Source organism: Drosophila nasuta, chromosome 2R, assembly GCF_023558535.2.
Source record: "Drosophila nasuta strain 15112-1781.00 chromosome 2R, ASM2355853v1, whole genome shotgun sequence".
NCBI lineage: Eukaryota > Metazoa > Arthropoda > Insecta > Diptera > Drosophilidae > Drosophila > Drosophila nasuta.
In genome coordinates, this window is record NC_083456.1 from 27,269,921 (window position 1) to 27,297,815 (window position 27,895).

General features: G+C 39.8%; 1 protein-coding gene across 1 annotated transcript; it reads left to right on the forward strand.

The window, feature by feature from the left end:
- The first annotated feature begins 919 nt into the window (after window positions 1-919).
- On the forward strand, window positions 920-21,997 carry LOC132785941 (pituitary homeobox homolog Ptx1). Its single transcript, XM_060792275.1, is given in 5 exon segments — window positions 920-2,140; window positions 4,763-5,568; window positions 14,277-14,417; window positions 15,915-16,168; window positions 20,824-21,997. Coding segments are annotated over 4 exon segments (1,908 nt in total). The 5' UTR covers window positions 920-2,140; window positions 4,763-5,039; the 3' UTR covers window positions 21,808-21,997.
- The last annotated feature ends 5,898 nt before the right edge of the window (window positions 21,998-27,895 follow it).

Below are 27,895 nucleotides of genomic sequence, written 5' to 3' on the forward strand. Positions count from 1 at the left end.
TAATGGGATAACAAAACGCCCTTGACACCCAGTAAAAAGACAGCCAGCCCTCAAAAGTGTACGATAGAAGTAGCCTTATTATTATGAACATTGTGTGGACTCGGGCCCCGGGCACGTACCAAACGGCAATGGTAACGACGACGACAACAACGACGACGACGACGACGTCGCAAACTGAGGGCAAAGGCAGGGGTAACACAAAGGACCCACAAAGTACAAATACAAATCAAACCCTTGAGAGCGCCTAACAACAACACCAGCAACAAAAGCAGCCAAATAATAAACAGAAGCAGCAGCAAAGCAGCAGAGAGAGTGTGTGGTGTGTGTGTGTGATTGCGGAAAGAGAGACAAAGAGAAAGAGGGGCGAGCACTGCAAGAGGAGCGCGCGCAGAAGCTGAAAGAGAAACGAAACAACAACAGCAAAAGAACTGGAGCAATGGCGCTCTGTAAACATTGGTGTGAGCGTCACACACTGACACCTCCACAACGCTGTGTGTGTGTGTGTGGAACAGAGAAGGCAAGCACACAGTATGAGCAGTGAGTGTGTGACACGAACAGCGAGAGAGTGAGCGTGTGCGTGCGTGTGAGAGAGTGAGTGAGTGCGAGTGTGTGTATGTGTGTGTGTGCACGCGATAAACTGAACTGACAGTAGACAAAACGGCTTTTGGGGTGTGTCTTGGCCTCTGTGTGTGAAATGCGTAGGGTGTCTCGCTCGCACACATCCGTGCTTACGGCACTCGTTACTCGCTTGGCATGCGCTCGCTTGCACTCACACCAAAGTGCCAGAGTTGCTTGGCTGCCTGCCTGCCTGGTGGGACAGCAGATAAGATATAGAATAGAGAATCGCGAGCAGTGTCTGCGGTGTGTGTGCGATGCGTGTGCCGAGTTAGTTGGAAAAATCAAATTGCGTTATTCAGTTCGTTTCGTCGTGGACTGTGTGTGGACTGTGTGTGGCAGCTACTCGCAATACACTCGCCGCTCGTTGCCGTTGCCGTTCGTTTTCGTTGCGTGTGCAAGTTGCAGGCGAGCTCAACCCCCTTTATCACGGAGGCCGCTGCTGCTGTTGCTGCTGCTGCCCTCACGCACTCGCTGCTGCCGTCGCCGTCGCCGTCGCTGTCGTTGTCGCGGTGCCACATCCAACAGATACTTTTGCGTATGCTTTTGAATTCGTTTTCAATTCAGCCACGTCCTGTTACGGGTGCAGACGCGTTTGTTTCCGTTTTTTGCTGCTTCCGTCAAAACAGTGAGAAGAGAGCGCAATCAAACAACAATTTGAGCTACTTCATATACTACTACTACTACTACTACTACAACAACTTACCCTAATTACGCGCTGGATTAAATTATTAAAACACTAAAGCCGACGCGGATTTAGAATCAACAGCCGATTCAACACCGACTGCCAAACACAATAACAGCAACAACAACAGCAATAATAACAACTCAACAACACCGACTGATTCTTTCGTGTGTGTGTGTGTGTACGTGTATGTGTATGTGTGCATTTTAGTAGTGTGTGTGTGTGCTTCGTGTTCGTGTGAGAGAGGCCATAATAGCAAACGCGCGTTGGCATCAAAGTCGCATTAAAAACATATCCATGAGTTACTTAAAATTAATCACTAACATAATCACTGTGATTTTTATTTGAGCTGCCTCTACTCTATCTCTATCGCCATCTCGTTCGCTCACACGCGTGTGCAACAACAACAATAACAATAATTATAATCATAATAACAACAAACAAGCGACGCAAAATTGTGTTTAAACTATCAAACGAAAAATAGCTTTTGATTAGCAATCGAAAGACACGGAACGAAAATCTCGGTTCTGCTTGCTATCAATAAATTTCCCAACAAAGATTCTCAAGATTTATTGCCGACGCAACCCACGCGACATTTCTTCGTCTTGATAATCGCGCTAAACTTACAAATGAAATTCAAATGAAAGCAATTTGATTTATTGCCCAAGTGCACAACATTTGCCCCACATTAAGTGCTACCCACTCTAAAACCAAAAAACTAAAAAAAAACTTCAATCAAACAAAACAGAACTGACCCCAAGTTATCCATCCATCTATACAGCTGCCGAACTGACGGCGCTATCAAGTGGATTAATTTGAATTTCTTTTCCCAAACTAGAGGTGAGTTAACTATAGATAACTATAAATAGTAGCTAAGAGTTTGTATTAAGTATACGCAAAGTATTTCAAAATTCTATGCAAGATGTCGTCGTCAAGATCAGCTGAGTAAACAGTGAAAGCGTTGTCGCTTCGCGTTAATTGTTACTACTACTGAGCACCGTATCTAATGATATCTATCTATATATGCGACGCTAGACCAGGCCCCGTTTTAACTAAACAAAAGCCACAAACAAACGGGCCACAAAAAGCTCCCGAAAGTATTAACTGAATGAGCCAGCAATAAAGTGTTTGTTGAACTAGCGCTTAAATGGCATTTAAATAATTTTTAATTTTTTTGCTGCACTCTCACGCCAAACATAAATCACAAACTCTATCTGCGAATCATCATAATCATCAGTCCAGACATTGCCACCATAAACTGTCTCACTTTTCTCGTCTATGGGGGCCTCTTATTTGGGCGTAAAGAGGCCCAAAGCCAAAGCCAAAAAAAAAAACGCCAATTGACGTCACCTAAACAATTAGATTTTGAATTTGTGTTTTGGTTGTAGTTGTTGTGGCCATTGCTTTGCTTTTGGCAAACAAAGCATGGAAAAACACCGCGAAATACACCTTGAGAGCGAAAGAGAGAGAGATTTCCATAAGAAGCGCGAAATGCAGAAATATACTTTCCAAAATAAATTTGTGTATAAAATTAAATAGAAATGACAACAGACGTTAAGCGTCTTGGTAAAACATAGAAATCTTGGCACCTTCGCCTTAACTATTTGCTCAGCCCCGAAAAAAAGAAAACGCGACCCACCGACCCAGCGATAAGAAAACCACTGAATTGCCATAGTGAATGGGCGGCTGCTGAGGTGAGGTGAGGGGAAAGCTTGGGTGCCGCATGGGCCACAAAAAAATACGGCTGGCAATAAAGTGACATAAAATAATTTCGGGCATTCTTTGTCTAAGAAAATCATTATGTAAATAAATTCTCACTTCTGAAATAAAAATGTGTCGTGACAAAGAACAAAAAGGCAAACCCTAAAATAAATAGAATAGCAGCAGCGTCACAAGAGTTGAAGACCAACAACAAAAAATTATATTTATTAGCACTGTGGCAAATAAATATGCCACAAATGATGCCACCGAAAATTGACAACAATATGAATGCACTTCAATCACAGAAGAGAGAAAAAAAGCAACAAAAGCGAAAAAAAAAACAATGTGGTAATAAATAAACAAAGCAAGGCAAAAAAAGAATGGTGAGGTATAAATCTGTTAAATGGGAAATTATGTTTATTATTGTGATTAAAACAACCGCAAAGCAATTTAATATTACAGCCAGACTAATCCACTGGGGATCAAGTGCAGATCAAGCGGCATTATCAAGTATACATTTTCAATTTCAACGGTAGTAAATGTGTGAGAAATGTGAAAGGGAAAACGAAACCGAATTCAAAATCGAAAGTGACAAATCAAATTTAAATTTAATCACTTTTTTTTTTTGTTTTACTAACAATTAAACAAGAAGCTGCTGCTGCTTTTGCTGCTGGTGAAAATTTACGATAGGAAAGTCGCCAGGTTTTGTTTGAATTTACATTTATTTATAGTACTTCCCTCTGCTGTCTCTCTCTCGTTTTTTTTTGCGCTTGGTGTACTATAATTTATGAAATTTTTTACAACTATTTATTTCGTTTTTGAATGCTTTTATTTTTTGTTATGATTGAGATTAGATAACAATTTATTGCAATGCTCGCGTTGTTCGACTTTGCTTCGTTTCCGATAGCGAAACGCACAGAACTCGGTGAGAATAGTTGGGACTCTCTTTTGATTACTGAAGCAATGCCACTGAAATTGGCAAAAAAAGTTTACTTGATTTACGAACATTTATGGTTATTTTTAGAGCACTGTCAATGCTTGATTTTTGTCACAACATTTATTAAGGCGCCCCTTAAGGGGAGTTCCTTCGATTCGGTTGCCAAAATCCAGTACAACTTTGCGTCGCGTTGTTGCTGCAATAATAATAAAAAAAAAAGAAAATATAACGAAGAGAGAAACAAATTCACAGAAATGTAAATATTGTTACATTGATAAGAAGCTCGGGCTGTGTGTTATCTTCGACTGTGCAAGCTCGTTGCTGTGGCTGTTGCTCTCTATCTATTTGTCTGTCCGTCTCTCAGCGTGTGTGATAACAACACGTAGGTGGTGTGGACTGTGTGTGTGTGAGTGCGAGTGTTGGAATCTCAGTGTGTCTGCCCTGGGCGGACTGCGTTGTCAACTTAAGTCGGCAAAACGTTGCGCACGCGGCACCCGCAAACGATTTACGATTCACCGTCGCAGCAACAGTCAAAGTAGCAGCCACAAAGCAGCATCTTCGTCATCTGTGGAACGCAGTTACAACGGCAATACCGATGTGGTATTAACCCCTTGACGTGTTTGGTGTTAAGTTGCCATTGCCTGGTGTTTGGGTTAAGCTCCTCACTGTTTGTCTCGATGTGATAAAAAAAATATAAAACAAACTTTTCCCTCAGGTAGCTTGCGCTCAGCTATGTTGTCTTTCGTTTGTTAGTTGATAAGCTTTGTGTTCGCATTTTCTTAATTTAATCATTTACCCTTTCTCTCTCTCTCTCTACCTTGCAGCATCGCAGCGCGCTTCAGGGCAGCGCCAGCGAGCTCAGAGAACAGCCACAACTTGGATCTGCTTTCGCCACAGTTGGAAGATACCGGCCTCAAGACGACGACATTCTTGCAACACTTTAAGGACGTCGTCACGACGAAGTTCAACGGCAGAGATCACCATTTGCCGCCACTGCATCCCGCGCATCCAGCGCATCAGCAGTCCGCGCTGCATCACCACCATCAGCCGCACCAGGCTGTCGCCCAGAGTTTCTCCACCATTTTTCCAACGTATCTCGGCATGGATCGCGCCGCCGCCGGCGGTTGCGGTGCCGCTGGCGGGGGCCTCGGCGTGGTGACCAGTTCGGCCACCGCTCTCGGTCCCGGCGGCATTCCCGGCGGTGGCGGAGGCGGCGGCGTTGGGGTCAGTGGTGCACTGAATGGCCTCGAAGCCATGTCCGCAGAGTCCACGGGCCTGTGTCTGCAGGATTTGGTCAGTGCGAGCACAGCGAATGGCGCCGGATCGGCGGGTTCGGCGGAGAGTGCCACAACAACGAGCACAGCGCTGAGCAGCGGCAGCTCGACGGTGAATGGTGGGGGGAGCAGCGCTTCGGGTGCGGATCATTTGCACAGCCATCACAGCTTGCACGATTCGAGCTCATCGGTCAGCATTTCACCCGCCATCTCGAGCCTGATGCCCATCAGCAGTCTCAGTCATTTGCATCACACGGCCGCCGGTCAGGATCTGGTTGGCAGCTATCCACAGCATCCGCATCATGCCGTCGTGCCGCCGCACACACCGAAGCACGAGCCGCTCGAGAAACTCAGAAGTAAGTATCGAATAGAGAAAGAACAACAGATTCTCCCCTTCACACATCTTCATGCATATTTTCGGTTCAGTTTATTTGGGGGCCAAGTCAATTTCGTGGCCAATTTGTTAAACAATTTATTCTTTTGGAATGTTTTTATAGGGGGTTCTTCTCCCTCGCTGCGCAGCAGTCTAACAAATTTACAAGTAATTAATGCGGCCATAATTCAGGCAGCGTCGCAGCGTTTTGTATACGCTGCGTATGCGTGATATTTGTTTTGTCTATGTTTGCTTGCCTCAACAAGTGTCCACATTCACAGCGCACAATATTTTTGCAACTGTCAGCGACAGCTGTCGTCATTTCAATATTCATTTGTTACACCAAATCATTCACGCTCTCAATACTTGTACTTCATCATTCATGCGATGCTCGTAAATTTCTAAACAATGTGCAAAAATTCCAACGACAAACTTGTCGCTCCTTCCTCCTCCTGCCCCTTTTTTTTGTCAACATCCATGCCTCATGCATATTCATAATAATCATTGTGTAATCATTAGCGCATAATCTTCATAAAAGCGTAACAAAGGCGACCCAAAAAAAAGCAAAAAGAACAAAACTCAATTTTGGTAGAGCAACAAAAAGAAGCACTAAACAAATTTCACTTTTGCTGCGCATGTCACGGCTAATTGAGCACCCTTCTGCCGTAGTGCCGAAGGCAACACACTCTTCCCACTTTCCCACTTTTCCCGTTCCCATTTCCCACTTCTTGCCACTTCGAGTGATGCTGCAGCAGCGTCAGAGTTGAAAGAGGGTCGCTCAATGGCTGAAATTTGATATGTGCATTGTAGTCAAGTGTTTGTTGTTCCGTTTAGGCTAATTGTTATGGGAATTTGACTGCGGCCAGACACTCGGCATGATATTTGGAGGTATTGCGATCAAGTGTGCCAAGCAGATTATTCAATTGCCTGCAAGTCAGTCAAAGGTTGCAGCAAAGAGAGGAAGTTGGGTAAACAAAATGATGATATTACAATAGGATTACAATAGCAAAAGTTAAATTATAAATAGAATAGTAAATTCATGAAGAAGAACTTATATTAAAAACTGAAACTTGGGAAAAGACTGAGAAAAAAACCGATGAATTTCAGCTTAAAATAATAAAGTTCAATTCATTGATTGGAAATTAAATCGTATAAATTTCAATTTCAAATGAATGAAGTTGAATTCATTTAAAATTATAGTTGAGAAAAGTTTAATAGACTCTTTTGAGTATATAGTAAACAAAGTTGGGTTTCAATTCAGTTCAATTAATAATTATAGCTTAAAGCGAATTAATAAATGCCTTATTAAAATCGTGATTTGTATGCGAATTATTGTATCTAACATTAAAGGGTGAGATTAAATAAAGATTACAACTTATGTTGAGGAAAAACCTTTGATTAAAGAATACAACTTTGGAGATTTACTGAATTAGTGGGAGACTATATAATAGAAAGAATTTAAATACTCAAAACTCACTGATAATAAGACTGTTCATTTAATAACTAATACAACGCAAAACTAATAGAATTGCATCAAGTTAAAATAATTATTCTAAGCAGCTTCATTTTGATAGCATTTTCATTTTTTATGCTGACACAAACTGCGCAAACTTTTGACTACAGCAAAGTTAACTTTGAATTTGCTTGTGCCCCAAAACAATAAGTATTTGTCTGAGAGATTTGTTCGCCGTCTAGCGCAACTCACTCAACTCTGGCCTCCAAGCACTTTTGGCCGGGTTAACAGCCTTACAAACTCTGCACTTTGCTGCTGTGGGGCCAGAGAGCGAAAGGGGACGCAGCTGCCTCTCAATTTATTTGCGTGCCAAAACAATTTAACACAAAAATTGTGCGCATTTAAAATATGCACGAGTGCAGTTATCCTTTGACACACACACACACACACACATACACATACACAAGCGAATACACATGCAGAGCAGGATAAAGCCAGACGTTTACTGTGGCAAGTTGTGCGAGGAGTGGCTGCCTTTCAGCTGCAGGTGCGGAATCATGTTGCCAACAAATTTCACATTGCTGTCTGTGTGTTGTTGTCGTTATTGTTTACGCTCTTGTTTAAATAATGGCCACACAACGTGCCCAATGCCTGTGTTCAACTCTGTTGGATTGTTGGACTGTTGCACATTGCAATTGGATTTTCAATTATTGGCCAATTTAATGGTCGCCCTCCCCTTTAACTTTATAGAACGACGAACGAGAACGAGAAGCGAGAACGGATTCTCGAAAATCAAACCACCTACACGACCATTTGTTTGTGTTATAAAATATTTAAGTTTTATTTGTACGAGTATTTATGTATATGTCTCTGTCCCTCTTTCTGTGTGTGTGTGGAAATGTTTTTCTTTTTTATTAGTGCAGTTTTTTATGATGCACACACACACAGCACACCTCGTCTATTAGTTCGTTTAGTCTGATCATCATTTTATGGGTTCTGTGCGTGTTTTTATTTCGTATTTTGCGCTCAAAGGATTTCAAGTTCACGTACACTAATTTCACATTTTCCCAGTTTCCCATTTTCCATTTTGGTTGTCAGCTATTTATTTTTTTTTTTTTTGTGTCTCATTCGATGGCAACATCTATTTTTTTTTTATTATGCATGCAACGCTGCAGCGTGTAAAACAATAAAAAGTTAATGCTTTTTAATACCATCGGCTACAACTCTTTAATGTCGAAAGTGTCCCCACTGGCAGCTGGCCATGTTCTGTTCAACTCAGCAGCGGCAGCAATCTGAATTATGTTGTCAGCAGCTGGCAGCCTCTAAAGAGAGCTTTAGTCATGCTGCTCTACTCTATCAAAAAATGCTTTAATTTTTCACACAACAATAATCTATCACATCTATTCTAATTATTGTATAGAGTATTTTAGTTGATCCTGTGACTAAGTACTTTCAGCTCAATGTAGATATGACTAAACAAAGATCTGCGTTTTGTATTTACCAAGCAAAAGCAAAGCCAAAAACCAACAGAAACCTCAACAAACCAAAAACTCAAATGTAAATCAGAGCAGTTTACATTTTGGTTGCTCGGCAAATAATACAAATATCATGTTGCGAGTCCTTTGCGACTTTGTTTGCCAAGTTGTTACAGCTACACAGATATAGCTATAGATATATGCTTAGATATGGTAGAACTATTTGCCTTTGACAAATAGTTTGCCCTTGTAGCGCTTGATAAAATATTAAATTGCCTTGTGCGGCTCTATCTCTATCTCCAAAAATGTATCTGTATCTATTGCTGTTGTATCTGCAGCTGAGTGCGAGAACTTGCTGCTCGACTTTCCTACGAAATCTTTTGTTATCTATTGTGCCTCATCCACATATCATTGCACTTAAGTTTGTCTTGTGTTTGCGTGTGTGTGTTGTCGGCACAAAGTGTTAATGGCACGTGCAGCACAACAAACAGTCCAAAGAGCACTTTAAAATGGAGATATAATTTCTAGAAATTAGTGAACATATTGGTAATTGAAAATTTTTTTTTAAAATACATAACTTCTAAGAATTAGAGCACATTTTGACAACTGAATAAGTCTTTATTGATTCATCTTTAATCTTTATTAAGACAGTTAAAAATTAGAGAGAATTTGGCAGCTGAAAAACTCTTCATATAATCAGCTTTAGACTTGCTTAAGGTAATACGAGATTTAAAAAAAGCTTTGGGTAGTTAACAAATCTGACAAACTATAGTAAATACCAAAAATATCATTACAGATTGAATTTTAGACTTACTAAAAGTAATTAGAAATGAAATAAAATGTTGCTATCTTTAGAGTTTCAACTTTAGAATTATAAAATGCAGAGTTGAAAATATTCTCACAGTTTTCAATGTAAGCTTTGAAATTAGAGAGAATTTTGGGAGCCGAAAAAATCTTTACGGATTCAGCTTTATACTTCCACAAGATAATTATAAATTAAAGAAAATTTTTGTAACCCAACAGATTACAGATTCAACATTATGCTTTGAAATAAGAAAGAATTTGGGCAGCCAAGAAAAATCTTTACAGCTTCAGTGTTTTTTTTAAGGCAAGCTACAAATGTGTCTTTAATGAAGAGACGCTGCGCACATGCTGCACAGGCCTCAAGTTACAGTTATAGATACACAGAAACACACACACACCACATCCTGTGCAAGGATACGCCTGAGTCCTGTAGCTACTTTAAATTCAACGTGTGCGCGTCGTGGACTTCGCTTGTACTTATTTGTCAGGCCTCTCTCTCGGTTTGATGCTCCCTTCTTGTCCTGCCATTTTCTTTATGAATATAAATACACATTTTATCGATTTCTCTTTGGGGCTGTGTTTGCAGCCATTTTGTGTGTACATTATCTTTAAGACGCTTTAAAAATCAGTCAGCATCAAGTGCATTTGCTGTGAAAATCTCTGGAAAATTGCGCACATATGTCATTGTTGCGGTTAAGCATAGAAGGAGGAAAAACAAAAGATCGTAGTGCAATTGGCAAGCAAACACCCCATAAATTGTGCCAGCCAATGCCAATGGATAATCACCCATTGGTGACGCCCACTTCACAAGTTTCTTTTGGTGTTCTATGGCCAGACTGCAAGGACAAAAACTGCCCATATATCAATCCTGACACTCAGACACAACGGAGACATGTGGTCTCTACTATGCGATGCTCTCCTTCTCTTCTGCCTTGATGGCACTGATTTCGTTTATATAAATTATAATGTCATTATGGCAACCAGTCAGCTTCCTCTTTTCTTCTTTGTTTTTTTTTTTCGTTTTGCCCTCAGACAAATCTCTAACTCGACCAAGACCGCAATTACGTTGCACACAGAGTGGGAGTTAGAGTCAGAGAGAGAGAGTTCTACTACTGAAGCCGCCTCTTTCTCATTATCCGTATCGTGCAATTTCGTAAAAATGTCGCATTAGAGATTATCTGAGGAAACAAACTTGCACGACGCTGCTGTCCAAGTTGGCCACAGCAAAATTGGGGAGGCGAGGGGAGGATGAGAACGAAATGGACCAAATGACCCAACGGCATCAACTGGAGCCAAAAATTTGAGCTGACAGTCGAGAAAATTACTGAAAAAGGCATTGCAGTGGAAAACTACAACAAGTTCAACATAGACAAAAGGAAAGACAGAGAACGAGTCTGTGTTTGGTTGGACAGCATTTTGTTGAGAGGGGGGGAGGAAAAGGTCTGCATGTCTCTCTCTTCTTCTTCTTCTTAGCCTTATCTGCCAGACCCTCGACTAATGAGCTTGCCTTGATGTGGTCTGACTGTCTGGCCGCAAAGGAGGGTTGGACTCTCTGTTCTCTGTCGGACTTTGGGCCATGTCAATGTTATTGCACTGATTTTTATATGTGTGTGTGTAGCTTACATACATATATTTCTGTGTTGCTGCCAAGCTCATTATATTGCCATAACCAGAGAATATATATATTGTCATTGTCTGGCTAGCCATAAAGGATTAACTTTCTAGATTGTTGTGGGGCCAAAAAAAAAAGCATTAACTTGATTTTTACAGCAGCTTTGGCTAATTTCTAGTGCTTTCAGCTTGAGGGTGTTGAATAGTTTGCCAATTTTTGTGGGCATATGGTGCACAAAACCTGTCGCATATTAACACTTTTCAATGCCAAATGTGGCATGAAATTGGAAAAATGCGAAATGTATAAATATTTGTCAGCAGTCTTTAACCCTTTGATATTTTAGATTTCCCCCTCGCAGAGTGGTTTAATTTCGCCAAACAATAAAAGCAACTAACTTGTCAAAATAGGGAAGAAAAGTATTTCGATTTCTGCCTTCCTTCGTCCTTTGTGTGCTTTGTGTGCTGAGCATCCCAATTCAACTGTCACATTAATCGTTTGTTTTTGGTCACAAAATGCTACAAGTAAACGTTTGCCATATATCCTGGGTTTCCTTCTTTCCACTTCTTTTTTTTTTTTGCTGTGTCGTGTCAAAGGACGCGCTCTCGGGGCGTACCTTCGGTCCAGCTCCCTTGGCATCTCAACGATCCTTTTGTCTCTGTCTCTTTGTGTATGTGTGTGTGTATTTGTTTGTTTGTTTTGGGTGTATCCTGTGCGAAGGTTTGACAGTGTCACAGGCTGGATAATTTATAGCTACTGCTGTTGCTGTTGCTGCTTCTGCCGTGTGTCGTGTGTCAAAGTTTTTGTGGAAAATGCTTATGAATGAATGCGACAAATGGCCAAATGGTTTACCGTGTGTGTTTGCTTTGCTGGCTATCAAAATCAAAATCATTGTCCAGGCAAACATTTATTTCTCATTTTTCTGCCGTTTCATATTTGCCAGCATGATTAATAGTTCGCCCTTTTTTTTTGGGGTGTGCACGCTCTGCTTCTATTGACTTTTGTTGGGCAAAAAAAAGGAGAGAAAACAAAAGGGAAAATACTTTTTCATTAGATCATTTTGCTGTTTTGTTTTGCTTAAACGCCTCTGCAAAATGGCCGAAGTGAATTCGGAATACACAAATGCGACGGTTGACACTTGTTGTCACAGCTCGTTGACATGGCCAAAAATTGTTGAGGCGTTGAGGCAACGCCCACCACTTTTTTGGCTAAAGCCATATTGACACTTGCCACTCACATTCTATCACACAACACCACGAGTATAGACACAAACCTTGAAAAACATTGTAAAAAGTCGGAAAAACTCTGGCAGCAACAACTGCGGCCAAAAAAAATGTCAACGCCAACTGACAGACGACAAACAAATTCTGCTGTTTTTTTTTTGGGGAAAAATCAAATTCAAATTAGTCGCAAGCGAAATAGACAGTCAAGCAAGAAAATGAACGAAAAAAATATTTAAACAAATAAAAATCGCTGCGGTACGTGCTTTTCTCTGCGTTTTTTAGAGCGCATCGTTAAGAAAATATTTTTACATTCTTCTTCGGAAGCTGAGAGGGGGGAAACAGTTTAAGAGAAGTTGGCGGGAGGAAACGAGCTGGCACAGATGACGCTGGCGACCCATTTAACAGGCACATGCTCAGGTTGAAATCGAGCACAACGAAGAACATCGCAAGACAACAACAACAACAACAGCGAAAACAGCAGCGGCTATTAAGCAGCATTTTCCAATTTAACGCTGCAGTGTTGTGGGAGCACATTAAAAAAAGACTTGAGTAATCAATAGATAGGAGGAATTTGCCCTGGGCTTAAGCTGAGTTCTGAAGCTGCTAAAGAAAATACTTTGATTAGAGAATGAGAAAATAATCAACTATTTTTCCTTCTGCTTAAAATTTGTGCTTACTTTTATTCAATGTCAAAATTTTAACAATGTCATTCAAAATTGGGGAGATTGGAGTAGGAAAATGCGTCTCTTATTAAAATAATTTAATTGAAAAAGGAAATGCGCGGTAGCAAAAGTCTAGTTCTACAATTTTTCCGATGATTATGATGTCTGTCTTATTGAAATTTCTGATTACAAACAGAAAATATTCTACAATAAAAGTCAAAGTATATTTTTTACTATTTTTTCCGCTGATGTGAATATTCCCTTAAATTTATTAAAATTTTGACTGTCATTCGAATGTCTGCCATACGAAATAATCAAAGTCGAACCCTACTATCCCTTATTTTTATTTGTAATGCCAAAACTTGTAATATTGTCAATCAGTCACAAATTTGCCATAAGAAATAGTCAAAATCTAGTTCTATTATCCCTTCTATTTATTTAATGCCAAATATTTCTAATGATGTGAGTCATTCACAATTCTCAGTGGACAGTCATAAATGACAACTATGAATGCGCTAAAAATAACGATTAATAAGCTAAATATCATTAATTGATTTCGAAGAATTTTCATTGCTTTTATTTGTGCCATTCAAGCGTAGCTCAAGTGAGGCACAAATTGTAGAGAATGCCGTGTAATTAATTGAGCTGTGTATAAGATGGGGAAGACACTTGCCTGGCATCCCCCAATTTCACGACTAATTGTTTTCAAAATGTCGCCGCGGGTGTTTGCAGCCAGACTTTCTTTTCTCCTTCGTACTGCTGTGGCACTTTAAAAACCACATAAAACTGACAACATGTGAAAATGCCATAAATTATGCAACCGAGCGAGCGAGCAAACGAGCACAAGGAAGTCCATAAGATTTAGGAGCAGTGGCCAGGAAGTCGAGACCTGAGACCTCGACCATATGGGCACACACCTCAAGCAGAGGCCAGGGGAAAGGCCGAAGTATCAATTGTCTCAACATAAATCTGCATTTTTAGAGGAACATGTCAAAGACACAATGGCAATTAATATGAAATTGAGCGTAACTAACTAGCGTAATCATTGCCTCATGTCTCATTTGAGTTTCTTAGATTTATGCTACTAGAAGAGCGCAAGTAATTTTCCTCATTATCTTCCCTGCTGAAGTTTTCCATAATGTGCGCCGCGGCTGCTTCTCTTTAATGGCTTCAATTAATGGCCCAAGACTTGGCCCGAGTCTCGGCCTGCAGCACTTGGCCAACAGAATCTCCGACACTTGTGTACTTAATCGAGCTAACCAAAAGCCCATTTAAAACTGATACCACAACCAACAGCATAAATCCTTTTATAAACACATTTTTATGGGCTTCTGCTCTACGTCCTGCTTTTAAACACTTTTACAGCATATACTTGTACACAAATTGCTTGAATGCCTTTAAACCTATGTTAAAACATTAATTTTTTTGTATATTTCTGTGCCCTTTGCTGGTTTATTCTTTTCAGTTTGGGCCGAAACCGGTGATTTTCGTGATAGTCATAGCTCCATGACCGCCGTAGCAAATAGTTTGGATAGCACACATTTAAACAACTTTCAAACATCGTCGACATCCACCTTATCGAATCGAAGTCGAGATCGCAAAGATGGTGAGTATACAAAGTGATAAAAGAATCATATGAATAAAAGCTAAAGTAATAATAAATTGACTTAAGTTTGAATGTTTGACGAAAATATATACCAAAATAATAATAATAACAGAAGTAATATTAAATTTACTATATTGATAAAAGAAATCCTTTATGAAAATATTTAAAATGTTTTCTAACAAATGCTTTTACTTACAACAACTTAAATCAAATTACAAGACAATTACAATTAGTCAAATATGCTGATGAAGTTTCCAAATACTTTGAATTTTTTCCGTCTGACTTCAATTCGTCTGCCCGTCTGTCCATCTCTAAAAACCTAAAGATCTAAAAGACCCTATAAGTTAGAGCCTTTAAATTTACCATATATATTCCTTTTTAAAGAACAGTCTTCATACCTTAAGCAGATCTGCTTCGTAGATAGCATTTCCAAAGAAACAACATTAATTTATATAGTAACTTAAATATCTGAACTTAAGATCTAAGGCACCAGAAATTAACATAGCAATCGTTGAACACTTGCAATAAATTTCAAGATAAGTTTACAAATAATTTCCAATGGATTTCTTAATACAATTGTCTATAATTATAGTTTCGATCATTAGTGTAATAAGCGTGAACAAAAAGTTGACGCACTCAAAGAGCGTAAAAGAGAAAGACATACGATGTGAGAGAGATAGCAATAGCGAGTGAGAGAGTAGTGAGCTCGTTAGTGATTTTATAGCAGTGCGTACATTAGATAAGAAACATAATTTATAATAATTTTCATAAGCATGGCCAATGGGCGTCACTTGGTTAAGGGGTGGAGGAGGTGAAGTGGGGTGGTGTGAGGTGTGGAAAGGTGGGACAGTTGAGTGTGTGGGTTACCTCTTGGCCTTTGTCGGCGAAAATTTACTCACTCGCGTCGCGTTTAGTTTTCGATTAGACTGCTTTGATTTGCGACATGATGACGACGTTTGTCGAGCCACCGAAACTGATATTTCATATGGCCAGTCATTTAGTTTATTTGATTAAGTTCGTTTTCGGCGCTTGAAGCAAACAATGGCAAGAACAATGACAACAACAACGACAACAACGAGAACAGCGACAGCAACAGCGACAACAACAGAGAAAGCACGCCGCCATGATCGATGACATGCCCGTTGAACACACATTAACGGGTTGTAAATCTGGCCGAAAAATGGAAAAAAAAAGAAACTAGGCTAGCTTCCAATCGGCGGCTTGCCGCTTTGATGTTGCCACCGAGTGTGGCGTGAACCGAAGTGGGTGGAAAGGGGGGTTTCTTTTTGTATTTTTTTGGCGTCGTTTGAAGGTTGCATGGCAATAGCAATTAGTAACGCCAGGCGGGCAGCTGATTAGAGCGTGAATGAGGAGTGCAGCAGCTAGCTAGCTACTGTTGTTGCCTGCTTATCACCGCAGAGATAAACTTTTGTTGGCCACAAACAAATTAATTACATGCAACTACTTGCTGTTTTCTCTCTCTATTATTTTTTGCAGGCAATCGCAGTGTGAACGAGACCACAATCAAAACGGAGAACATATCAAATTCGGGCCACGATGAGCCGATGGCAAGCAGCGCCGATGAGCCAAAGAACGATAAGAAGAACAAGCGACAGCGACGACAACGCACACACTTCACCTCACAGCAGCTGCAGGAGCTGGAGCATACGTTCAGTCGCAATCGATATCCGGATATGTCCACCCGCGAGGAGATCGCCATGTGGACCAATCTAACCGAGGCCCGCGTCAGGGTGAGTTTCGCTATATATTAATGTGTGTTGTGCACAACAGCCAACAGCCACAAATTGTAAACAGCAGCAATTGCATTTGTGGTGTGTGTGCAATTATGCGGCAATTACTGCGGCGCCTCTCTTGGCTGCAACCATCCCAAAATGACCGCAATGCAACCGCAGCACGTAGCTCAGGCTGAAAGCAATGCAAACACAAACACACACAATGCCACAGCGCCAACTCGTAAATATGTTTGCCCCAGCCACAAAATTCGCGCGCGGCTTAAACGTGCTGACCAAAAACTCCGCCATTTTGCTGCTGCTGCTGCAGTGTAAATTTATGTTTGGCCCACACAGTGTGGAGCAAGGGGAGTTTGGCTTTCGGGTTTCGGCTTTGTTGCAGTATGGCGCAAAGTTGCCATAAATTGCCGCCTCGATTGCGGCTAAAACTTTGGCGCAGTTTGCAGTTCGGTTGGCTATATTTTTTTCTAGTTTTTGTTTTTTTTACATTTTTATGGTGTAAACTGGGCCGCAGTCGAGGCTTATCAAAACGCAGTCCAGCTGTTTGTACATGCCACGACAATTGCTACTGTTATTGACAGCCTCAAGGGTTCTATGGCCCAGACCAACTTGAGATATATATTCAATGTGTATGTGTGTGTGCGTAGAAGATATCAGCTATCAACAAAGCATTGTATAATACAACAAACTAACGACACGCACAAACAGTTGTAATTGTTTGTAAACGATAGTTTTGGTAAACATTGAGAATGCTTTTAAGTGGCGCCAACTGGGGGCAAATAGCAAATAGATACCGATAACTCTCTTCTGGATATCATAGCAATATCATAAGCATGTTTGCCTGACACACAGAAGACAGCGACACGACGGCAACACGACGTTATACTTACATATATGTATAGTTAACAGCAGTGAAGTTTTTCCTTGACGTGATCGATTGATCACTATTTGATCGACAAACTCGTTTTTTTTTCGTTTTTTGGGCTGGCGACACGAAGATAATTGACACACAAGCGAACAGAGACAGAGGCAGGTCATTTATCGTTGACAAATAAAAAACATCTGCTAGATACATTTCATTTTCATGTGCTGACAAATCGCTGCCGCAATTGCATTTTTCATGGTTTTTCTATGCAAATTTCTGTGCGTTTGTTGCGCATATGGCCAGAATATTTGCCGAGAAAGCAAAAGTCACTTGACAGCCACAGTTACTATAAAGAAATTAGCTGCGGCCCACCAGAAAACAAGTGTCAACTACGTGCGGAGGGGGTTGCAAAGAAAGAAACAAAGACAAAGTCGTGGAAATTATGTCAATCGAAACATGTGTTGGGCACAAAAATGCATAAAATATTGATACAGTTTGTTTTATGGTCCATTATGCGATGATGACAAAAAGGTTTGCATTCATTCTGTGAGGGGTGCAACCCCTCAACAGTATCTATAGCACTTCCCCATCCCCTTCTCATTCTCCCAAAAATGCAAAACAATTCCAATGGCAATTTGTCAGCAGCAAACATTAGATGAGGGTTGTTTAATGAATTAGAAACCGCACGAGAATTAATGATCATGATCATGCTGTCTTCTTCCCTTCGCATTTGACTGCAATAATAGCGTAGGCAATAAAATTTATCAAATATACAAAAGGATTACAACACACACCAATATATAAATCTGGGTGGGTTTAAAGTTGTCAAAAGTAGGAAAAAAAAAGAGCAGCACATCTGAAATCAGCCCCGTTTTTGAGCAAACAAAACGCTTTGTGTGTCGGGTTGGAAATGTTGTCTTCTTTGGTTGGTTTCCTGCTAGCTGATAGCTACTAATCTGCAGATTAACATGACTCGGCAATTATGGCAATATGTTCCCATCTGACTTTTTAAAACAGACACTTACTTTTTAATTCAATTAACAGCTAAAATTCCAACTCGTAAAAACATTTGTTGCTCTCGCGACAAATGAGGCAGAGTATATAAAAAAGAAAACAAACCAATTGCTTTATTCTCTGCTCTGTTTTTTATGGTCAGGTGTTGGCAATGGCTTGGAAACAGCAAACGTATTTTTTGGTCTGTGTATAGGAAAGCCATTTTGGCGTTGGTGGCTTCATAAAAAACAATGGCCATAAAGGAGCCACAATATGGGCAGTTAGAGTCCACCGATGGTTCAATCTATTACGACTCGTGTTTAATGGTCTCAAAATATTGTAGAATTGTGGCTCGTTTCAAGAGTGTGAATGTCTTTACCAAGTCTGATTTTCCTACCATAATTTTCCTTAAATTACACTAATCAAAAGCAGACAACTTTAATGCAGCTTTGAGTATCGTTAGCAAGCACTTAAGTCCTTTGCAGCTTTAGAGCTTTCAAGTGCTTGCAAAGCTTGCTAATCCACTTAATCTCTAAAGCTATAATGTGCTTTAAAACATTATGTGAATTAAATTAAATCAGAGTCAAATGCAACAGCTATTAGCAATTTTTTGACAATTATTAATATAATAATTCATTTATCAAGCTGTTTATCAAAAATTCAACTTAATGAATTATCTGTAATGCAATCTGAAGCGTTGACTTTATCTTAGTATTTTTCAAGATATTCTGTCTGTTCCGTTGGTCACAATCTTATGAAGGCTTACTGATTGTTGAGAGCTGAAAGTTTCATGCTTATCAATATTGTCTGCAATCAAAATTTTCACTTCAATTACCAAACTAGTCAAGCACCAACCCCGGAAGTGAGTAGTGAGTAAAGAGAATGTGAAAAAAAGCAGAGAACAGAGTGAGGAATTAAGCAAATAAAAAACGTATTTAGCTGCAATTTGTGACCATCAATCAAAATGGCAGCTCTTCAGTCAACGGACCCTTAGAAATCACAAAAATGAAAATGAAAATAAAAATAAGAAGAAGCAAACTCAACCCGTAACTTTTGCCACATGCTCACATTGCGCCACTCATATTCCAATTTTCTTGGTGCCGTTCTTTTTTTTTAACAACTTTACCTGATGATGCGTTGAGGCACCAGCATAAAAACATAGTTAGGGTTTGAGAGGAGCGGTGTCATCAAAACCAATTAGGATTTTCTGCTTGAGTCACACAGCGTCGAGAGCTGCCTGTCGAGTGGAAAATTGCGATGGTTTTTTTTCGCACTCGGACGTTGGCAATTTTTTTTCCTTTTTTGCAGTCACATCAATTTTCCATCATGCAAACGTTGGTTCGCCTCGTTTTTTTGCTGAGTACCCAAAAACTTCAACAACTTGCTAAATGATACGTGAAAATGACAGTTGACGAGATCGATGACGTTAGTTTTGCATCAGAGTGAAGCCTGAGCTGATGATGATGATGATGAGAAGAATGATGCTGCGGATGCGGCTGAGCGATGTACCTTGACAAATTGACACATTGCCTGGTTGGATATTGAAATTGGCCAGACTTTGATTTATGTGCGAGCCAAACACATAAAAAAAAAGCAACTTTAAAGAGTTTCCTTCTCTCTTCCTTTCCCACGACAATTGCAATTTACCGAGTTACAACTCAATTTGGGACTCATGCGATTTCAATTAACTGGGCGCAACTAATGCGATTAAACCAATTTGCCGGGCAAATGAATGCGCATTAAATTCGGCACGAGTCAAATATTTTCCACTTGTTAATCACGGCATTTTAGTTTGTGACTCTTTTTCCCACACAAAAGCAAACAAACGCCGTTTTAACACCGTTTTAGGCCCCCAGTTTTTGCATACACAGCAAACGCGTGGCCACATTTAGTTACGCATACGCAACGCAGGCAATAAATTTCCAACCCCATTCAGAGCGTTGACTTAACTACAATGTGGCAATGCGGCAACATGCATGGCTACCGAAAAATTGTAACTGGTCCAAACATAATTACCTGCAATGCTGTCTGGAAAACAAAAACCAACAAGGAAATGCAACGCAATTTCGCGTAAACGAAGCAAAGCAAATTTTTGTGGGAAGATGGAAAAAACTCATCAGCAATGCTTTGTCAAACCCCAGCAGCAGCAGTAGATACTTCTGTATCTGTTAGCTACAGTATCTCTAGCTGTATCTCTTGGTATCTCTCTGTGTTTATGTGTGTGTGTGTGTGTGGGAGCTGCGCAAACTTCAGCAATAAATTACAAAGTTGCCATTTTGTTTTTTATCTACTCTGCCTTTGTTTTTCCTTTCTTTTTCTGTGCAAAATAATTTTGATTTATTTTTTGCGTCTGCTGCTTTCTCCCCACAAAATTCCCTTTCCAACTTTAATGCTGTTGTATACTGGCTTCTGCTTCGGTTTTTTTTGGGGGTTGGCGTGCTGAGAGTTTATTTATATAAAGCTCTCCATTAAAAAAAAAAGAAACAAGGCAACACCAACAATGGCAGTATTTATGTATATTTGTATTTATAATTACTGCACATGCGTATTACGAGGCGCCCTTTTTGCCATTGGCAATCGTGGAGTCGTAGAGTCGTGGAGTCTTTTGGCTTGGGGTATATTTTTGGGGGAGTTTTTGCGCACAAGCGACAGACGGATACATAAATTTTCAAGTTGGCGGCAATATAATAAATTATGCGGCACGGCGACGCAATAAAAGAAAATGGCTGCCAGCGCTTTTAAAACTTTAACTAACTTATGTCTCTCTCTCTCTCTCTCTTTTCGTGTCTTTTTGCAGGTGTGGTTCAAGAACCGACGCGCAAAGTGGCGTAAACGTGAACGCAATGCCATGAATGCGGCTGTGGCAGCTGCCGACTTCAAGTCCGGCTTTGGCACACAGTTCATGCAACCCTTTGCCGATGATTCGCTGTACACATCGTATCCGTACAACAATTGGACCAAGGTGCCATCACCGCTGGGCACCAAACCCTTTCCGTGGCCAGTGAATCCCCTCGGCTCGATGGTGACCAGCAATCATCATCAGAATTCGGTGAATTGTTTCAATACGGGCGCCAGCAGTGTGGCGGTTAGCATGAACAATTCAATGCTGCCGGGCACCATGGGCTCAACGCTGACCAATACGAATGTGGGCGTGGGCGCTGCCCCCTGCCCGTATACGACACCCGCCAATCCGTATATGTATCGCACGGCCGCTGAGCCATGCATGAGCAGCAGCATGTCATCGAGCATTGCCACATTGCGCTTGAAGGCCAAACAGCATGCCACCGGGTTTAGCAGCCCATATTCGGCGCCATCGCCTGTGTCGCGTTCCAATTCAGCCGGACTGTCCGCTTGCCAGTACGGCGTCACAGATGTTGTCTGAGAAAACGCACTCGGTGCTCTGCTCAATCAGCACCAGCACCACTTGCAGCACTTCTCCGGCCAGCACAATGGCAATGCCGCCATGCAGCATCATCATCTGACCGGCAGCAGCAATGGCAACAACAACAACAACAGTAACAACAACAACATGTTGCATCACAATAATAACAATTCACTGCTGTTGGATCATCATGGTGATTTGGGTTTAGGCAACGGTGGAGCAGGCACCGACGATGGAGGAGGCGGTGGTGGAGGCGGAGGTGGCACAGTGGGCAACATCGATGACAACAACAAATCGCCGTTGGGCAGCAATGGGTTAATGTCAGCGGCTGCCGCTGCGGGTGGCGCCTCAAGTGGCAACGACAATGGCGACGATGTCGACGAAGAGATCATCGATTGAGCGATTGCTTATTAAGTAAAAACACAATATATAAATATATATATTTAAAAACAATTAAAATATTTAAATCAACGTACTTATAACATAAATAATTAACAAATTTGTTATTGTAAAACTGCATAAATCAGTAAAAAAAAAAAACACCCAAAAAACAGATGAAGAAAAAACCAAAAAAAAATAGCATTAAGCGTACTTAATTAAATTTTAGATGGGAAAGTCGCAAAAGGGCAGCAACAACAATAACAACAACAACAACAATGGCAACTTTTTTCGAAGAACAATAATTACATTTACAAAAAGCCAAAATGATAAAAAAAAAACAATCGAGAGAGAGAATTGAAATGCCAACATTGCGGGCAGTTTTAATTAGTTGGCATTAAGCGCCATCGCCAGAAAGGCAGCAAAATTAATTACAAATTGATAATTGTATTTTATTTTTGTTCCGATTAAATGCCAATTATGTTCACTTCCCCACAATCCCACAACCCAAAGCCCCTCCCCTTCCCCACACCAAAAAAAAAGTAAAAACATTAATGTATAATGTTAAGTGTTTTGTAAATATAAAGCAAATATTTAGCTATAGACAGCAAGCTGTATGTATAAGAAAACAAGTTCGATCTTAACTAAAGAACTAATTAGCTATACCAAAAAGAAAGTAAAGAAAACCAAATAAATAAAAAGAAAATCAAGTTAAAGTTGTCTGCAAATCCTTTCGAAAAAAAGAAAAACAAACACAAAAAAACTCCGCCTATACCCTAACCACTTTTTTTGTTTGGCAGCTCATATACCAAATACTATATATATATATAAATATATGAAGAACGTATCAAAATCAAATCGAAAACCAAAAAAAAAAAAAGAAATGTATTGTAAACAAAATATATCAAAGATTGTAGTTCAGTTTTTAAGGAGTTGTCTAGTCGTATAAACAACCAGAACAGAATAATAAATGAACAACAAGTTGCAAAACTACTAAAAAATAAAAACGAAAAGAAAAACCATCAAAATTAAAAAATAAAGTAAATATAAATATATATATTTAATAATTGTACACTTAACATTATTAGTTATAGAAATTGAATCAAACGCAAAAACAAAAACATAAAAAAGAACAATAAAAATTATGGAAAAAGAAAAATATGTTTCGAAATTTATTTGCTCACAATAATAAATGCGTTTCCAAAAATGCAAAATTAAAAAATCAAATTGTTATTTATGCCAAAAGAACCTGCTGGCGTTTATTAATAGGCCACAAGCTCACTTAGGAACTGGACCCTGGAGACGACTTTTTGGGCTCATAGTACGACAATCATTGCGGTTTAATGGGCTGCTGGCTCGATGTCGAAACGAAGGTGGTGCGAAAAAATATCCATCCATCAATTTATTCATTACAATGAAATTATGTCGTATTTATATGCACCCCACCATGCCGAAAGTGACAACCCCTGCCCCTGCCCCCAAACTTTGGTTGTACGCGGGGTAGCAGAAAATCACCGCACAATAAAAATAATAATAAAAGGACATGCTTCCTTCTTCCTTCTGCTTCTGCTTTTTCCCCCCTCGAATTCATTCTGCCTGCTGTCTGCTTTCTATGCAAAATTTTCACGAAATGCCATTGTCAGCCATGGGGGGTTGCTTGCTTGCCTGTTTACTTGGCCCTGACCATGTCTAAGGGTGAAAGAAGGAACATCAAATTTGAATTTCATATGCTGGCTGCCGTTCACTTGCCGCTTGCTGCTGATTGAAGGCAGGCTAATAAAGTGCCAGCCGAAAGCAGAGAAGAAGAAGAATCCCCCGCTGCGTTAAGCGACGTTCAATGGGTAGGCACGAAGGGAAGAGACACCATTTGATTTATTTTATTTCCCTTTCTTCCTCTCTGCCCGCTGTTAATGTTTTAATAAGATTGATTTTATTGCGGCCGCTGCTCAGCTTTTGTGTGCGCCGTGTGGGTGTCAAAGGGTTAATAAGTTGCCCCCTCGCTGTTTAAGCGACTTTATTAGTGCCATCGTGCTTTGCTCTTGCTCTTGGTCACGGCCTCCCAATTGCCAATTGCTATGCGTTGAAATAAGCAATTAAATTGCTTGACTAAACAGTCAAACGAAGCATGTCACAATGAGGAAACGGAGGGGAAATCACAGAGAGTCAGCTATCATATACAATTCCAAAAGTTTGCTATAGTTAAAGAAACTACTACTACTACTACTATGTATTATAGCTAACCTTATCACTTGCTCGACACTCGAGCACACAACACGAATGACATTATTCTTTGGGGCAATGCGTAATTAACTTTTTGGCGTAATTAATGCCAAGTCTAATTATTGTTAATCATGCTCAGCCTGGCGCAACGAGCCATATATATGAGCTTCAATTAAAATCAGCAGCATTTCAGCGCAAAATACACGCAAACATATTTACAATGAATTCCTGCTTGTAACTGAGTGTTTTCTTATGTAGAGCAAATGACACGAGCTGCAAAATGTTAGATAAATCGCAGAGCCTAAGGAGAATTAGAGCGAATGCTTGGAGTCTATAAAAATGGTTTCTAGCTGAATGAATTATACAAAGCTTCAATAATTTGACAATTTATATTATTGTTAATCTAATAAAAAATAATAATGCTAATTTAATGCTAAGAAATTTATTTAACGTATTTGATTATCAAATATGTTAGAATAATATTTGATTAATTATTGTTGATCTCTTACGAAAGATTAGAGGTACGCTAAATAAATTCAATGCTAAAACTTGTATTTCGCCTATCTCTAATCATTCTTAAGATATAAACAATAATCAAATATTCATCACATATTCAAGCCTATCTTATAATTGAATTGAGAATTATAATAGAGACATGCGATCCTAAAAATGTTTATTTTTATTTATTTGCACAATTAACAATAATAGAAATTAATATCAATGCTAATTATGGCAGCAACCACTAGCAACAAGCCATTGAGCTTCTAAAAATATTTAATTTATATTAATATATACTACACATTAGTATCGGTTTATAAGTGCTTGTATATGTGATATTATTTATATGAGAATTTAAAGATGGTAAACTTACTTTTAACTTTAAATACTCTGTCTTTAACTTATGTTGCATTTAAGTAAATATCATACATTTGCTGTTATTCAATTTGATAACTCTTTTGTCCACCATTCTTCCCTTTCACATCAATTTAACACTGGCTTAGCATTAACACGATTAATCATAAACCTGCTTCAGCCAGTGTCATTGCATGAACATGTGTATGTATGCAAAACTTATGTACATGCGTATGTCTCTGCGAAAGCTGCGCCATCTTGAAATATTCTTAAGACAAAAACACGCACAGCAACAACAAGAAGAACAACAACAAAAGCAACGCTCTGCTGTCAGCCATTACTTATTTGCCTGCCAACCTTCCAGCTTCAGCTCCAGCTCGTGGCTCGTGTCCCATTCCCAAGATGTTTTCGGGAGCAATCAGTGAAGCAGTCAGGCAAAGGCAGCAACCAGGCAGCGGCATCTTGAACGTCAGCTTCAGCTTCGACTCGTTTGGCATCATTCTCCATCATTTAGTTTGTCAGTGTGCGGCAGCTTCATCATTATTATTCCCAGTTGTTTCCCATTGTGTTGTACACAGAAACTCGTCATCGTCATCATGATTTGTCTGTTGTTGTTGCTGTTGCTGTTGTTGTTGTTGCTGTGCCTTGCCTGTACTTGTCTTTCTTAACTCATTGCGTTGGCAATAAATCTTTGGCGCTCTTATCTCTTGGCAGGCACAGTTTGGGGAGCTTTCTTGTTGCCAGCTTTGAGCAGTTTCGTAGGCCTGGTTAAATGTATGACACCTGCTTAGCTAACAAAGTCATTACAAAGTTGCCCATCTAATGAGACTTGGACAGCTGAATATTTCAATTTGCAACACTCTTTTTTACGAGCCATTGCTGCAGCAGTTTTAGGGCTCATTAAATGCAAATGAAATATGAGCCAAAAGCCAAAATAATTCGCAACTTAGACAGAGAAAGAGCGGCGTATAAAAATGATGCCAATAAAAAAACCAAACTCTAAATGTTATTGCCTAAACAAAAGACCCAAGCAAACCGGACAACACATACATATACACATACATATGTGTGTGCGTTTTTATGGCCAAAAGGGCGCACATAAAACACGACACCATTTTGTTGCTATTTCTGTGAGGGGGAAGGCCAAGTTTATTTATTTCAAATTTACTTTTGGCCATTTTATGTTGGCAAATTTTGACCTAAAAATCATAAAAATTGTAATCAAAATGCAGCCGCGCACACAATTTATGACCAAAAGCGAGCCCCAACAGCAATAGAAAGAGACAGAGAGAGGAAGAGAGCAAGTGAGCGAGATGGAGGCAAAGTTCTAATAACGTCTAAGCGCGAGTCCAGCCCGGAAGCAGAAGCTCGAAGCTTGGGAGGCTCAGCGCTTATGGCTTTTTAATGGTGCCGTGTGTCGGTTTTGTGGCAAATAAAATGGCGCACATTAAAAGCATGTTACGAGTAGCAGGCATCTTAGTCTCCGCTCTCCACTCTCCACTCTTCGCTCTCCACTCAGTGTTACCTCTGTGTGGCCTCGAGCAATTGCATTGGCTCGTTTTGCTTGGCATCCTCTTGGCCACTTGGCATGCTATATTGAGATCATGCATGGCATGGCATGGCCTCAACGTTGGGTAAATAAAAAATACATAAAAATATTTTACGAGTTGTGCGCGAGGGGGGGGCTAAAGCAGGGACTAAGTCAAAAGGAATTGCAATAAAAATGGCGGCAAATAAAATTGACAATATTGTCATGTGCAAGGACGAGCGAAATGAGTAAATTTTAATTTACTTAAAAGGCATAAATAAAAATCATTAGAAAACAAGCGTAACAAGACCAGCTTCTCACTCGCTATCTCTGTCTCTTTTTCACTCTCTCTCTCTCTCACTCTCTTTCTCTTTTGTCTTCCCATCTAAATGCTGAGTGTGGAGCCAATGATTATTCTGGGTTTTGTCATTTCAATTCGCATTATCCTTTGCACTTATTTTACTACTTTGTGCGCTGCTGTTTGTGTTAAACAATCCCTCCTCCCCTCACCCAACCATCTACGAGTGTGCGACGTTGTGTCTGTGTGTGTGTGTGTGTGTGCTGGGGTGTGTTTGCGTAATGGCGGGTGTGTAGTCGTCGTCGTCTGCCGAGTAACTCGCATTGTCATTGTGCAAATAAAATATGTCACGACTCGCCCACTCCAACAATCTGCGTGCTTTGCCCCGCCGCTTACCCTGCTCGACACTGCTTTGTTGTACCCCCTCCTCTGCCCCCTTTGCACCGCAACGAATCCCAAACACGCCCCTTGACTGTGTATGTGTGTGTGTGCGCTTGCGAGTATCTATCTAACCTTTTGTTGCCCATTGTAGTCATTGTACACCACACACAATGAGCCACACTATCGGCTGGTTGTTTCTTCTTCCCGCCTTCCTTCCTTCCTTCCTTCCCTTCATCTCACCCGAAAAGCGAAAATCGCTTTTATATAAACTTGAATGAATGAGCGTAGAGAATGTAAATTGGATTGGCCAAATGAATGCAGTGCCTGCAGCATTCGAACCCCAACACACAAGTTTATGTAATCGATGGCAAGTCCTTCCGATTAAATTATAACACAAAACTACTCGGCGGGATGTTCCAGAAATGTCACGTGAACGGTTTTAATTGACTGGTTTACCAAATACTCAATTACTTTTATTTCTAGTAGTGATTTGATTTTCTTTGGATAAACTTTTTTACGATCCAAAATCTTGTTTATTATGGTGTAAAGAGTTCATTATTTAATTCATTTTTTATTTAATTGTATAGAAAAGGTCGTTAAGTAAGAAAGATATTTAAGTTACACTTACAAATGAAAAATTATAACAAGTTTTTTAAAAAAATACCTGAAATAAATATATGATTCAATATTATTATTAGTTTAAGGAATCTGTAATATTTCTCAACTAATTGTTTATTATAGTATAAAATATACACAATTTTAGACTATTTTATACTAATATCCAATTGAATTACAATGAATAAAACATGTTCTCTCAATCAAATATAAAT